This window comes from Necator americanus, chromosome III, assembly GCF_031761385.1.
Source record: "Necator americanus strain Aroian chromosome III, whole genome shotgun sequence".
Taxonomy (NCBI): domain Eukaryota; kingdom Metazoa; phylum Nematoda; class Chromadorea; order Rhabditida; family Ancylostomatidae; genus Necator; species Necator americanus.
Genome location: NC_087373.1, coordinates 9,355,690 through 9,370,539, shown reverse-complemented (window position 1 = coordinate 9,370,539; position 14,850 = coordinate 9,355,690). Strand labels below are relative to the sequence as shown.

At 42.5% G+C, this 14,850-nt stretch overlaps 2 protein-coding genes across 3 annotated transcripts; both read right to left on the bottom strand.

Moving 5' to 3' along the window:
- Positions 1-842: 842 nt before the first annotated feature.
- Positions 843-13,585, bottom strand: RB195_009085 (uncharacterized protein; the record flags this gene model as incomplete). 2 transcript variants are annotated; one of them, XM_064195918.1, is made up of 7 exons in its annotated part: positions 843-968; positions 1,057-1,133; positions 4,768-4,801; positions 4,902-4,973; positions 5,026-5,084; positions 10,548-10,741; positions 12,957-13,585. In XM_064195918.1, the coding sequence occupies 7 exons, from the start codon at positions 13,583-13,585 to the stop codon at positions 843-845; spliced, it is 1,191 nt and encodes a 396-aa protein (XP_064047062.1). The 2 variants fall into 2 exon arrangements, with proteins under 2 accessions (XP_064047062.1, XP_064047063.1); XM_064195917.1 differs by lacking the exons at positions 843-968; positions 1,057-1,133 and having other exon boundaries at positions 4,763-4,801.
- Positions 13,586-13,830: 245 nt separating this feature from the next.
- Positions 13,831-14,736, bottom strand: RB195_009084 (uncharacterized protein; the record flags this gene model as incomplete). The annotated part of the gene is made up of 1 exon (XM_064195916.1): positions 13,831-14,736. The coding sequence occupies one exon, from the start codon at positions 14,734-14,736 to the stop codon at positions 13,831-13,833; it is 906 nt and encodes a 301-aa protein (XP_064047061.1).
- Positions 14,737-14,850: the final 114 nt, after the last annotated feature.

Genomic DNA, 14,850 nt, shown 5'->3' with positions numbered 1-14,850 from the left:
GTGGGCAGGATGGTGGTTCAGTGTTGTGCCGCGATATTTCTTTTGTGCTTCTTCGGGGTACACGCGACACGAGAGCTGTTAGAACGCTTTATGCGTCACCTCAAACCTGGGTAATTAAACCAAAACAAACCAACAATTTGCGTACAATAACGTAGCACGAAAGTGAAAGGAACGAAAACAATGATGAATAAATAAAGTAAATAATGTAAACAACACAACAAAAAAGAGAACAAAAAAGTTAAGAAGGTGATAGCGAGTGGGCCTGTCTTCGTTTCTTCTGAGAATCTAAGTAGGAGTGGTTCCTGAGAGGAAAGGTTAAAGGGCATAGTGGGACCCGGGGGTCTTTGGGTACAATTGGGTTGCGGGCTCTGTGATAAAACTCGCGGAAGTTCCGCGATATAAAATATAAAAAGGATAAAGTTAGTGGCGTATTAATCCACTTGGGATGCGCCAACGCGTTTTACTGGAATTCGTAATCGTTAAGGTTCTTTGGAACGCGTGTTGGCCTATACAATGACTTGCGGGGATCAGCCGGTGATCAAGTCAGTGCTTTTATCCTCCCAGACAAGTCTGGTACCAATTTATCGACCCCGGAGGGATGAATGGCTTGGTGAGCACTAGGGTGGATTCCAACCTCCGATCGATCGTGCAGGAAGCGGAACCTCTAACCGCTACACCACACCCGCCCATGATGTAGAATATTGTGTTTGATTTTCTGTAGAATTTCTGTAATACGGTGTGTTCCAGGTAGCTTGTATGGAGATGTGGAACAGTGCAGTGAGAACACAGCAGTGCAAGATGTTTATTGGACTTTACATATATGATAAATTTAATAAGTGGTTTTAATCTTCTATTTCGAGCAACGAAGATCTCGAGAGGGGAGACCGCTCGAGTAGCTCTTGATGTTCCTGGACTTTGTGGTCACGATTCCTTTGCCGTTCTACAGCGTTTCGTTTCACAGCCCAAGTCTGAGCAGAAATAATGAGAATAGCAGAAAACATTTCAAAAAGCTCACAAATAGACTGGAAAAAAGTGTTTGCAAGGAAAAACCCTTACCAGTAGCACGATGAGCGTAACCAAAACCAGAAATCCAAGAACTGCGGAAAGAAGGGTGCAGCTGTCGTCGTCGTCGTCTTAGGTTGAGAAGTGAGACATGCATAGTTGCCATTTTTGGTGAGGCTACACACCAAAAATATCCTCCAGGTATATTTGCTCGGATTAGTACGAGGTAGACGTTACGGCAGGAATTAGAAGTGAGTCAGTATATATGTAGACATATAATTTAAAAAGATAAATGAGCTCTAAATGTGTATTCGGCAACACAATTGTACTGTTTGACATTGATAAAGAGATGATCGAAAATTGGATCCTCGCCGGAACTATTATTTTTGCAAAACGAAAAAAACAGCTGGGAGAGAAAGAGAACACCTTTTAAACAATTTTCATACTGTTTCCAATTATTAGCAGACAATTTTACTCATCGACAATGGAAATGAACGGATGAGAGTTCGATCCCCGCCGGAATGTAGAGTTTTGCAAAACCGAAAAAAAATCACTGAGGAAAACATTTCACCGAAAGTTTTTTTTTTTTGAAATTGTATTCAGAGCACTGTTTGCCACATACAAATGCTATACAGAGGTTATTTTAGCGATTAAAACCACGCCTTAATTGGAAATTAGTGTTGGACTGGTCGGATTTTGTTACCTTGAAATAAACATGAATAACTCACTAACGAAGAGACGGATGAATACAGTGGTGGCTGCGTTGAGTAGAGGAAGATTTGCCCTACGTAATGGTTTAAAAATCTTTTGGACCCTCTGGTTTTTTTTAAAGCTAGCTGAGAAAAAGTTGATAAATTTGGCATTTCTTTTTCTCAACTAGCTTTTTTAAAGATGAAAACCACCTGTAAAACCACCAGCACCAAACTTTGTAGAAATATAGAAGAATTCTCTCTCTACAGATCGCAGCCAGGTTTATTGCATAAAATTCACTTTGAGCGTAGATATTCAGAAACTCGTTGAGCCTACTTTGTACTAATTTTAACCCTAATTGCGTCTGCAGATGTCTTTTTTCGCTCAGTAGCAGCATCAGAATTGCTTTTTCGATTGAAAGTAAGAAGTTCGTCACTGTCGGATGAGAAATGTGCTTTTTAAATTCTTTTACACTAAATGCAAAAATAGCACCTCTGGCAGGGATTGATTACTGACTGTCAGAATAAAAAAAATGCGACATCGCGTTGAGCCTTCCAATCACAATGAGTCACCAGCATCAGCAGTTATTTCAACAGAGGATGTAACGGCCCATTTTGCAGATGTCCTTATCGAAGTCTTTGTAATCGCGCATAAATGAGCGATCGATAGGGAAAGGTTACGCATAATGCACTTTATCTGCACTACACTTACCAACTTGAGCCAGCGTGCTTGCTTTTCATTGCAGCTATGCTTCTACTTGTGCTCTAACACTTCTGTTAGCTTCTGAAGATCTCGTTCGTCATCCGTTCCTAAGCGAATTTTCGGCGCTACGTTTCCGTATCACTGCGGATCTTCAATATATTGAACTGGTTGTAACGGAAGAGTGCTGAAGCAATGTGCAAGCTATGAAGATTGCCTCCTATGGTCTCTAAGTACTCAATACGAAGTCACCTCTGGTTAGTTTCATTTCTTTCATATAAATTAGTAACACACAATTTTGTAGTGCTTAGACTTGATGGGTTTGACAACAAGTCGATATTTTGAAGGCATCAAAACTTTTAGGTAGTTAATTGCATTTAAAATAATTGGTTTTCTATTTTATCACTTCCACAACATTATCACGTTATTTATTATGCATCACATTTATCAAAAACAAAAAAAAAAATAAAAATAGAAACATTCACTTCACAGCCCACGCAATTCATTCTATAGGCCAGTTACTTCACGTTCAAGTTCCAGTTACACTGATTGATTAACGGCGCATATATATACCAAAAAGAATGGAATGAGCAGGGATTAGTCCTTGCTCATTCCATTACGATTCCGACACACGTATGATTAAGAAATCAAACGATGTTCAGTGAGTGATCAAATATGCTGTTCAACCGTATTGTAAGTTTGAAACAGTATTGCAAAGAAACCTCATAAAACACCGTGATGTACGCAAGCATAGTTCCCGTCAGACAAATCCTTGTTCGCAACATTGTCAAAACAGCTAAAGAAAGATGCATAGAGAACAAAAAACGGAGGGATCAAGGAAAACCATAAAGATAGCTATATCGAATGAGGTAACGACACTTACTATTTTTTTTTACTCCTCCATCCTCTAGTACATATACTTGTTACATATCCTCTAACACATATCATTGAGATGTCACACTTATTCCCGGATTTATTCTGTGAATTAAATGTAAGTAAAGGTATGTGTTGTGAGTCCCTTTGCGTACATAATCCTTTTTTCTTGGACTCTATAATTGCTGCAATATTAAATCACACCATAAGTAATGCTATGCTGCATAATTTGTCTATTTCTCGAAGTTAGAAATAGCATTATCTTCTTTACAAGATACTCTACTTTATTTTCTACAACAATATTCGATCTTTCTGGTGGACTTTCAATGCCCTCTCATAAAAATTCGACCCCATTCTCTTAGACATTAAGTTATGTAACTGGGAAGTTCTTTTTAAAGGCAGCATACAACGAATGTGAGGAGGTACGAACTTCAGGTGGAGTATCCGTATACGGGGTCGTAGATTGTGGAGACGGGAGTAGTTCATCACTTCTTGCATCACTGCCGCAAACAACCGCCTCAAGAACGCTGTTTTGTACGACACCATCTATTGCAACGCTGCATCCCTTGCGCCGCCTCGCCCTGCGATTCGTCGAAAATCAATTCGGACTGCCCCGATAGACAGTAAGGAAGGCTTTGCGTGTAAGGATAGCGCGCTGCAATAGTAGGCATCGTACAAAACAGCATTCAGGGGCCGGTTGCTCGCAGTGATTCAGGGAGAGATGAGCGCAACCACCCTGGTCTCCATAATCTACGACCCCGTATACGGATCCTCCACCTGAAATCCGTACCATCCCAGATTCGTGGTGTGGATTTCCCATGGAAAGTTTCTATACGGGGGCCGTAGATTGCGGAAAACCATATGGTTCCGCTAATTTCTAGGCAGTCGCTGTGAAAGGCGGTTTACCCTACTTGTCTTTTTTTTACGACGGGTTGCATTTGTCGTATAGAAGCTTAGTGCTGAGAAATCCATAACACATCAAATTCATACTACACTGTCTTAAATTAGGCCATCTCGTTGTTAGAGGTGGATCTCACCGGTGTAAGAGTAATGACATAGGAGAGGGCAGTCTGGTCGTCGAAACTTATATTAACACGCATATTTGACATTTTCTCACTTAAATCTTGACATAAAAACGGTAAATGGGGTCAAAAAATCGAACTTCAGCGCAAAGCATTTATTAAAGACGACCTTCATACACATAAAATATAAAGACGTCGCATGACAGATGGAGAAAATGTGCATTAGTTGAAAATCGTGACAAGCGAATTCAAAACTGCTACTGCACATAATCACAGCACTGGCTGTTCACGTTAGTAGAAAATACAGTGAGTCTCTTACATCACCTTTGAAGACAAGACGTAATTAGTAGAATAATATTAAAAGGAGGTGAGAAGACAACGAATAAGCTTGGAGGTAGAAAGTACGAAGTCATAAACAGCCTACGAAAAAAATACAGATCGAAAAAGATTGCAATGTCCGTGCGGCTTTACAGTTTTTAACTCATTTTGTTTCCTCCACCAGGAACTGAGGGTGACTGAACTAGATGAGATCAGAATAGCAAGATACAAACTTAAACACTGTAGTAACAAAGGACAAAATTCTTTTCTAAATAATACTTTTCGTTTCTTACTTACTCGACTACCTCTCCTGTTGACAACATTAGCAGGGCGATCAGGGATGAACATCCTCATTTGTTCATTAGCAGCCTGCAAAGACCAAGAATCTTTTGTGAAGTATCTGCGAAGTCAGTTTCACAACCTCTCTTCTTCTATACGTCCACACGTTACCAGCGTATCTTCCGATCCAATTCACGATCTCTGAACAACCACACATTTGGTCAAGTGCGACAGTGAAAAGAGGAAGTATAGCGTGATGGATTCTTATATAAATCTAGCGAGTAATTCTTTAGAGTAAGGTATTCAACGTAGAAAATCCTGAGTAGACGGAGTTTTAAAGTTAAAAAGCTTCAAATTAATATTATTTTTCGAGTAACAATATCATAGAATTAATTTGGCTGTTACGTTTTGAAGACTTCACTGAATCAATGATTAAGGCATCACCCCACCAATCTGGAGTAGTACGCGTTTCAGGTGGGTTATGCATATACGAAGTCGTGGATTATGGGGAGGTTGGTGATTCCGTCCATTTTTTCCTAATTGCCGTAAAAAAACGGCACGGAGGATGCGACGCGTGAAGAAGGCTACGCGCTCCTCCCTTATAGAGAATTCTTATGGAGCGCCAATAAACGCTCGACGCCACATCTTCCGGGCTGTCTTTACGGCGATTAGGAAGAAATGAGCAAGATCTCTCCCGTTTCTGCAATCTACGATCCCGTATAGTCTTTGATCATCGGAAATCCATATCACGTCAGATTCGTGGGGTGATGCCTTTAATCCACTTTTTAGTGAGGTATGCTAAGGAATATGTAAATAAAACTATACAATTTTCTCTCCAATATAAACAGATGAATTCATATAAATGCAATTATTTTGCTCCAAAAAAACAATGAAGATAGATAATGTTATCTCGATGTATTATTTAAGATTTATCTTATTCTTATTCAACATCGAAAGAACCCAAACAATAGTCATTGGAACTAAGCACCCCAACGATTGGTTAAACCCGCAAATCACTATTTCGACGTAGTTCAAGAACCACAGCGAAAGCCTAAAGTTCGCGTTGTAGATCGCAGCACGATTCGGTTCATCCTCCACTAATCGTCGTTAAAAAAAATGGAGAGGGAACCGCTTTAATTAATGCGAGATATGTTATAATATTATAAAACGCGCACCCTTGTACACGCACCCGATCCCCTCAGTAGCCCATTCATTGGTTTCACTCGAATAGGCTACTTAGCAAGTCTAATTATTCTTCGACCGCCCGCACGTGCCCGCCGGTGATGCGTTGTAACTGGTTTCGTAGGAAAGGACATCGTCTTCCACTTCTGTTTCTATGACGATTAGGGAACGATGGTCGGAATCACGGTGGTTTTCTGCAATCTACAACCAGAGCACAAAACTTTCGCTATGATTTCCGCACCATGTCAGAATCTTAACACGCTGCCTTTGAAGATGCTCAAACATTTTGTTGGAGATTAACTTCCATGAAATATTCTAGCATAAAGTCACTTCTTTATTGGGATAAACTCTTTTCAAGACCACACTTTCCTTTCACCTAGAACCAACCTTTTGGTAATGCGGAAGTGGATTTCAAAAATTGTTCCTTTCTATCTACAGACAGCTGAAAAGGACCTAAGACCTGCAATGCACAGGAGGAGACGAGAGCGACGTGGTTGATCCCTTAGTCTTCTCTATAGCCCAGTTGGAGCTCCCAAGGTTCCTTCTTCAACCGCACCACTTACGCGTTTGCACCACTTGCGTGCTAACGGATGTTTTGACGAAACTGGTGCGACTGTATAACTGTTCCTCTGCTCCATTCGTTTGTAACGTATCACACTTCTTCTCAAATAGATGTTTCCTTCAATTTTTTCCTCCTTTTTTCACGTTTTCATTCCTTTGCTTCTAACGTTAAAGAAGACCCATATCAAACATGACAAAAAAAGAAACCCTGCTACTTTATGAAAGACACTATTACCAGAAATATTTGATTATTTAGGTTCGCGTGCGTCAGATGGCTGCGCAATTGTCTGCTCTCGCATTTTTAATTTATTCCTACTTATCACTCTAACTTCTCCTGTCTCTCCCCTTATCACATTCGGTTCAATCTAAGGTTTCTTTTTTGTGTAACCATCATTCTTTATTTTAACATTCCAACTATTCTCACACAACTGCTTTAATCATTTAAAGACACCCCCCACGAATCTGAGGTGGTGCGGATTTCGGGTGGAGTATTCCTACAAAGGATAATAGATTATGGAGAGGAGGGTGATTCCGTCCACTTCTTCCTAATTGCCGCAAAAAAACGGCCCAGAAGACGCGGCGCCGCACAAGGCTGGCGAACTCCTTGTAGAAAAAAGTGCCCCAGAACGCCCGGAGCCGTACCTTCCGGGAATTTTTTTAACGGTAATTAGGAAGAAATGGACGAAGTCACTCTCCTTCTCATAATCTACTATGCCGTATACCAAAACTCCACCTGAAATCCGTACTACCTGAGATTCGTGGAGTGATGCCTTGTACTTACCCTAATCTTTCAACGTTTTTCTTTTTCTCTAACACTCCCATCTACATTTCTAACAAATGTTAACTTGAAACCCTATACATTGCCGTTTCGATCTTTTTCTGTGATCTTTTAACCGTTTAACAAATCCTTTTTTGCCTGGTGCTGTGAACTATTGTGTTATCGATATCCCCTTGGTAGGCCAAATATAGTTTAGGTCATGCCAACCAGATCCACTCGCGTTGCGAAAAAAAAAAACCAAGCTGCACTTTCGTTGCAGGCTAACCCTCGTGGTGAGATTAGAACGGCAGAATGTACACAAACAATAGAAGCGAACAATGACGAAATGTTAGTAACAGAACTGATAGCGCTGGTGCTGAATGGTGGGGTCCTGCGCTTTTTGTTTGAATCTCCCACCTCGACTGAAAGCCTTAATCTCTCAAACTCAACGTCTTTACATAACCCCTGTACAAAAAAGTATGTTCTGACATTGATCCAACATGAAAAGAAATCTTTCGTATCGAGAACGCTGCTTAGTGCACAGCGAATCCATGAAGTCCTTCTATTTATACTCGAGGCACAAAATGAAGGACAATGGAAGACTTCCTGGTCTTGTGGATCAAATAGGAGCTACTTATATCAGAGATGCTGATAAAGCTAATGCCCTAGCCCTTCATTTTGCTAGTGTATTTTCTTCAGACTGCAGTAATAACATTCCAGACATTGTTGGCATAACTCCTATCTAACAGCAGTGCAGTGTCATATTTTTCCATCTTTCAGATATCTACAAATACATCAAGTCTCTTAAACCGTCGGTTAGTGAAACGTATGATGGAATCCCGCCAATTGTATATAAGGAGTGTGCTGCTACTTTATGTTGCCCTCTAGCCCATATCTTTAACATCTCCTTTTAGGTGAAGTCTATTAGGTGAAGTTCGCGAGGTGCGAGAAGCACCATAGTTACAATGATTTCTAAATCCCTAGGTACTAAGCTGCAGAGCACTTACCGTCCTATTAGCTTATTGCCAACGCCAGTCAAAACTATGGAAAAGATAATCAGGGATAAACAATTGTCTTGGCTAAAGAAGTTTCATCTCATTTCCACTCAACAACATGGGTTTACCAGGAGCTTCGACATATACTAACCTAATTGACGGTATTTTTGATTGGTCCTTAGCTTGCAATCAAGGTAAATCGATTGATATAATATACGTTGACATGTTAAGAGGCCGTATGTCACTCTAAATTAATTGCAAAGCTTAAGTACTTCGGAATACGAGGCCATGTTATAGATTGGATTATCTCGTATCTTAGCATGAGAAGTATGACAGTCAAAGTTGGCCATAAATATTCAGCCAAATTCCCTTGCAGAAGTGGAGTTCCACAAGGAGGAGTCCTGTTCCCTCTCTTGTTTCTCATCTCCACTATCGACTTACCTAGTGTGCTCAGAACTTCTTTTCACGTCAGTGTCCAAATGTACGCTGATGACTTTAAGATTTACGGCATATACGATGACGGAAACTACCTCGAAGTACGCACTGTACTTCAGACATCACTGGCTAAAATGCCCGACTGGGCTTCCAAATGGGATCTGCGCATTAACTACTACAAGTCTCTGGTTATGAATGTAGGTAAAGGGAATGTGACTGAATATGAAAAGTTTGAAAGGAGTAACTCCTAAAATTTGCAAATATGTAAGAAACGTAGGAGTTTTTGTGGGTGATAACTTCAACTTCACAGAACATATTGATCTGTAATACTGTAAGAAAAGCATTTTCTCTATTTCGACTATTCCGCATTGCTCACACCTCTAATCCAACTATTCTCACTTGTCTATACAAATTGTTCGTCTTACCTCATCTTGAATATGGCTCTCAAATGTGGAGTCCTTCAAAGAAAAACATATAGCAAAGCTCGAAAAGGAGCAAGAGACTTTTACCCCTATGTTATTCAGAAGAATGTCAGCTGAATTAGCGGTGAATAGCTACAAGGATCGTCTCAAAAAATTAGGTATGAGCAGCTTGAAAGACATACGTATACATGCCGACCTAATCTTCCGTTTTCGAGTCCTCGCAAATGAAACCAAATCAGCGCCCAGCAAGTATTGGTGCTTCAAACCTACTAGTGAAAGAACTGGTGGTTTCAATTTACACTACGCTAAAATACACCATAGAAAACTTGATCTGATGTCTAATAACTTCTTCTATAGGTCTGCTAGATGGTTGCATCTCATAGCGCGCGATATTGTTAAAGCCGAACATAGTAGGATATTTTAGACGAATTTGAATAAAATTGACATAAGCCGGTGTTTGAATATTGATGTCTAACCGCATGCCTCGGATTCTAGCAACTCTCTGTCTTATGCCCTTTGCACAGGGCATGGAACTGGATCACAGATTCAGGTCAATGATACCTCTTAGTTGTCTTTTACATTTCTCCATTTCTTGGATTGGTTCTCCTACAGTTATCCTTTTCAGCTTACTGCGAGGCCACTCTTTCCCTTCTTCCGACATATGAAGTCTATTCCGCCCACTGAAGCTCATTCACCAACGAGGATACTGATTTCTTTTGGCTAAATCAATTTTTAATTTGTTCCGTCATATTACCGCCTCTCAACTTCTGAATAACTTCCTTTTACTAATTTTCGCATCTTTTGGTAGGTTTGGTCTTGACTGCGGCTTGTCTATATTGTGGTGTTCAGTCGTTTGAGGATCATGAAAGTTGGTGAATCCTCTTGCTTAAAGTCCCCCGTCAGATTCGCCTCTAGTTCCAACGTGCTCCTTATGCCTTGGGCTAATCTGGCTGTCCGAAAACTGATGTTTCGATAATTGGACCAATATAAGCGCTCTTGATGGAAGAGCAGATGTCATAAGAGATTCTTCACCTTTTGGAGTAGGAGAACGACAGAACGAGTTCGACTTGTTATCCGCCTCAAAAAAAAAAGACAGCGCCAGTTTTCTCTGACAATGACAATTGAGTTCCGGTTTTAGTGAAGTTCGAATCTTTTTGGTAAGGTAAGGTAAGGTTAGGTAAGGTTCTCTGAGTTAGACAAAGTGTATTCCATTTTTTATATCTTTCTTTTCTAGTGCACCATTGGTGTATGTGAATAAATAAATAAATAATATGATTTGATGATGAAAAAGCATACATAGAAATCCAGCTACCTTCTTCACTGGGTTTGCCAATGTATTGATACGGTCCCTTGCGATCTTTCCAGAGCATCAAAGTTGGATACTTTTGTAAATGGTAACGATTGGTAATTGCGCCGTTTCTCTCGGCGTCAATCTTCGCCATCGGAATACTCACTCGTTTTGCCACTCTCTGGTAAACGGGAGTCATATACATGCTGGGAAGACACCTGAAAAAGTTCAACTAAATTTTGATGTAACTATCTTAAAAATGTAACAAGTTCTGCGGTGAGCACCATCTATTACTCGATTACTTTCAAATATAGTAGACCGATGCGAAGATCTTAAACAAGCATGAAGCAAACATGAAGATCTTATGCAAGGGCCCTTGAGCAGCCACCAGCTCCTCAACAACAACGGCTTTCCAATCAAAAAGACTCAAATTTTAGTGTGAAGTCAATTCGGAGATGAATTAGGATATCAGCGACGTAGCGCGCTAGCACTTCCGATCATCTCCGTACCAAGACTGGAGGTAGCGAGAAACACACGGCGAGAGCTATTGCGCCACCATTCAAATCATTCTGACCCAACCTCATACTCCAAACGTCTGATTCTGGTATTTTATAACCCCACAATATATCTAGAGAATAAGTGGGTTTTATCATGGCTGTAGCAAAGCACATCATCACAGCGCACACCTGAGAGCAAAAGAACGAAAAAATCAAAATCCAGGAAAAAGGAACAAAAGGAGGATGAAACAAACCATGATGAGATAGAGAAGGATGCTTTATCAGTACAATAAAAGCAAGGATGTATGGAGCCGGGGACAGCGGGAGTTAGATGGATAATCAACTCGTAAATCTTGGGCGCTCGGACAAAGATTTGTCTCCCTCAGCGTTTCCACATTGCATTCGACTTCCTTTGCACAACCTATATTCTCTTCACGCTTGAAGACAGTGTAACACGATTTTAATGTGGTGCTGAAACCACACTACAACCCTAAAGTAAGGGTTGTAGATTAATCGTGAAAAAACGGCGTGGAAAATGCCGCTCTTTCCTACTATTTCAGTTACAGAGCGCCACTCTTGGTACGAAATCTGAGGAGGTCTCTTCTTATTGAAGCAGAACCAATGAATAGGCTGTTGAGAGGACCGTATTGTGTACAAGGAGATGTGTCCAACGTACATCGTAGGAACAAACGCCTTTTCCACGACGTTTTCTACGAGCAAAGCAAAAAATGATGCAATCTACTATCCGAACACTACGCATTTGCTGAATGTTCTTCATTAAATTAAAGTCGTCATGTCCTGCATTCAAATGGCTAGTAAAGAAAAGGAGTGATGTTGCTTTTAGTGAAATGTCAAGACTACTTGTCAATTATTCAAACCAAGAAAAAGGAGATTGAGAAGCTGAAGGGGCAGATAATAATATTAAGATATTGAGAATAATAATAATAAGATATTGAGAAAACCTCAGCAGGAAAATAATGACAAAAAGAATACAGAAGCACACTAAAGGTGTACAGAGACACTAGCGGAAGAGCTAAAGGCCACAAGGAAAATTATGCTGGCACCTTTCAGCCGAGTTTTTTTTTCAACGGCGGCATACGTCGAAATTGAGACTTCTCCACGAAAAGACACGGTCAAGTGTGTAGAACACGAGTACAGGAGCACCGTCACGCTCCATTCCACCTAAGTGTCCTGTAAAACGCCACGGAAGACGGCGTGTTGATCGGATTAGGTACTTAGCAACGTGTCGCGTATGCGACCGTAGGCAGCATACAGACTGCTCATAACATTGAGCAAGAGGTACACAGGTGTCCACTGATTGCTGGCCTGGCTGTAGACGCGGTGCGAACGCGTTAACACCATAACACGTGTTAGGAATGCGAACATTCTGTGGTATTCCGCTTGCCGGTGACGCTCCCTTCTGATGACATAAAGGAAGCTCTACTGAGGACATTTGTATTTTTGAATGCAGGTGATTTCTAATCGTGCGGAATGAGGCGAAACGCGTACGTTTCTGCAGTGCACAACTCTAAATGAACCCTGCAAAGAAGGGATTCGCACGCTCAAAAATGTACGTAGCGGGTATCTCATCATCTTCCTTTTTTAAGGGAGCTGATCAGCTAAGGCCCCAAAGACCTGGAGCATACGTATTAAAAGCAAAAGATTACAAGTTATTAGTGAGCACCTCTCAAAGTTGTCTCTGTTTAGTAGTTACAATTTTTTTCAATAATGATAGCTCTACTAACAAATGCAGAAAGCTTGTCTTTCTGTGTGTGCGTCAGGGATAAAGCTGATGAAGGGTATGTGGTGTCTGATAAAAACGTTTATGGAGTTTCGTAAGCGGCCGCAATCGTGGTTTATTCATCACCGCAGCCCTTATGCAGTAAACGATAACCTCAAGTTTCAGCGTTAGAGGATCAAAATGAATGAAACTAACCAGTCGGCATAAAAATTCGCAACGAATGTGGGACACATCGTAGCAAAATCATCGAAGTTATTGTAGGTTAAGATATAGACACAATCATCCATCTGGAAGTTGTTGCATAGATCAGGACATGGCGGACATGGGTCGCATGGACCAGGCGGACAAGGTCGCGGTGGTGGTGGAGGTGGTTCCACAGGCGATGGTTCCACAGGCGGTGGTTCCACAGGCGGTGGTTCCACAGGCGGTGGTTTCACAGGCGAAGGTGGTTTTACAGGCGAAGGTGGTTTCACAGGCGGTTGTGGTGGAGGTGGTTTATTGTCATCACCGGGCGGAGGTGGTTTCACAGGCGGTTGTGGTGGAGGTGGTTTATTGTCATCACCGGGCGGAGGTGGTTTCACAGGCGGTTGTGGTGGAGGTGGTTTATTGTCATCACCGGGCGGAGGTGGTTTCACAGGCGGTTGTGGTGGAGGTGGTTTATTGTCATCACTGGGCGGAGGTGGTTTATTGTCATCACCGGGCGGAGGTGGTTTCACAGGCGGTTTTGGTGGAGGTGGTTTATTGTCATCACCGGGCGGAGGTGGTTTCACAGGCGGTTTTGGTGGAGGAGGTTTATTGTCATCACCGGGCGGAGGTGGTTTCATAGGCGGTTTTGGTGGAGGTGGTTTTTGTCATCACCGGGCGGAGGTGGTTTCACAGGCGGTTTTGGTGGAGGTGGTTTATTGTCATCACCGGGCGGAGGTGGTTTCACAGGCGGTTTGTGGTGGAGGTGGTTTATTGTCATCACCGGGCGGAGGTGGTTTCACAGGCGGTTTTGGTGGAGGTGGTTTATTGTCATCATGGCGGAGGTGGTTTCACAGGCGGTTGTGGTGGAGGTGGTTTATTGTCATCACCGGGCGGAGGTGGTTTTCACAGGCGGTTGGGGTGGTTTATTGTCATCACCGGGCGGAGGTGGTTTCACAGGCGGTTTTGGTGGAGGTGGTTTATTGTCATCACCGGGCGGAGGTGGTTTATTGTCATCACCGGGCGGAGGTGGTTTCACAGGCGGTTTTGGTGGAGGTGGTTTATTGTCATCACCGGGCGGAGGTGGTTTATTGTCATCACCGGGCGGAGGTGGTTTCACAGGCGGTTGTGGTGGAGGTGGTTTATTGTCATCACTGGGCGGAGGTGGTTTATTGTCATCACCAGGCGGAGGTGGTTTCACAGGCGGTTTTGGTGGAGGTGGTTTATTGTCATCACCGGGCGGAGGTGGTTTATTGTCATCACCGGGCGGAGGTGGTTTCACAGGCGGTTTTGGTGGAGGTGGTTTATTGTCATCACCGGGCGGAGGTGGTTTATTGTCATCACCAGGCGGAGGTGGTTTCACAGGCGGTTGTGGTGGAGGTGGTTTATTGTCATCACCGGGCGGAGGTGGTTTCACAGGCGGTTGTGGTGGAGGTGGTTTATTGTCATCACCGGGCGGAGGTGGTTTCACAGGCGGTTGTGGTGGAGGTGGTTTATTGTCATCACCGGGCGGAGGTGGTTTCACAGGCGGTTTTGGTGGAGGTGGTTTATTGTCATCACCGGGCGGAGGTGGTTTATTGTCATCACCGGGCGGAGGTGGTTTCACGTTTGGTGGAGGTGGTTTATTGTCATCACCGGGCGGAGGTGGTTTATTGTCATCCAGGGCGGAGGTGGTTTCACAGGGTTTTGGTGGAGGTGGTTTATTGTCATCACCGGGCGGAGGTGGTTTATTGTCATCACCGGGCGGAGGTGGTTTCACAGGCGGTTTTTGGTGGAGGTGGTTTATTGTCATCACCGGGCGGAGGTGGTTTAAGGGGTTGGTGGAGGTGGTTTATTGTCATCACCGGGCGGAGGTGGTTTCACAGGCGGTTTTGGTGGAGGTGGTTTTGTTTTGGCGGAGGTGGTT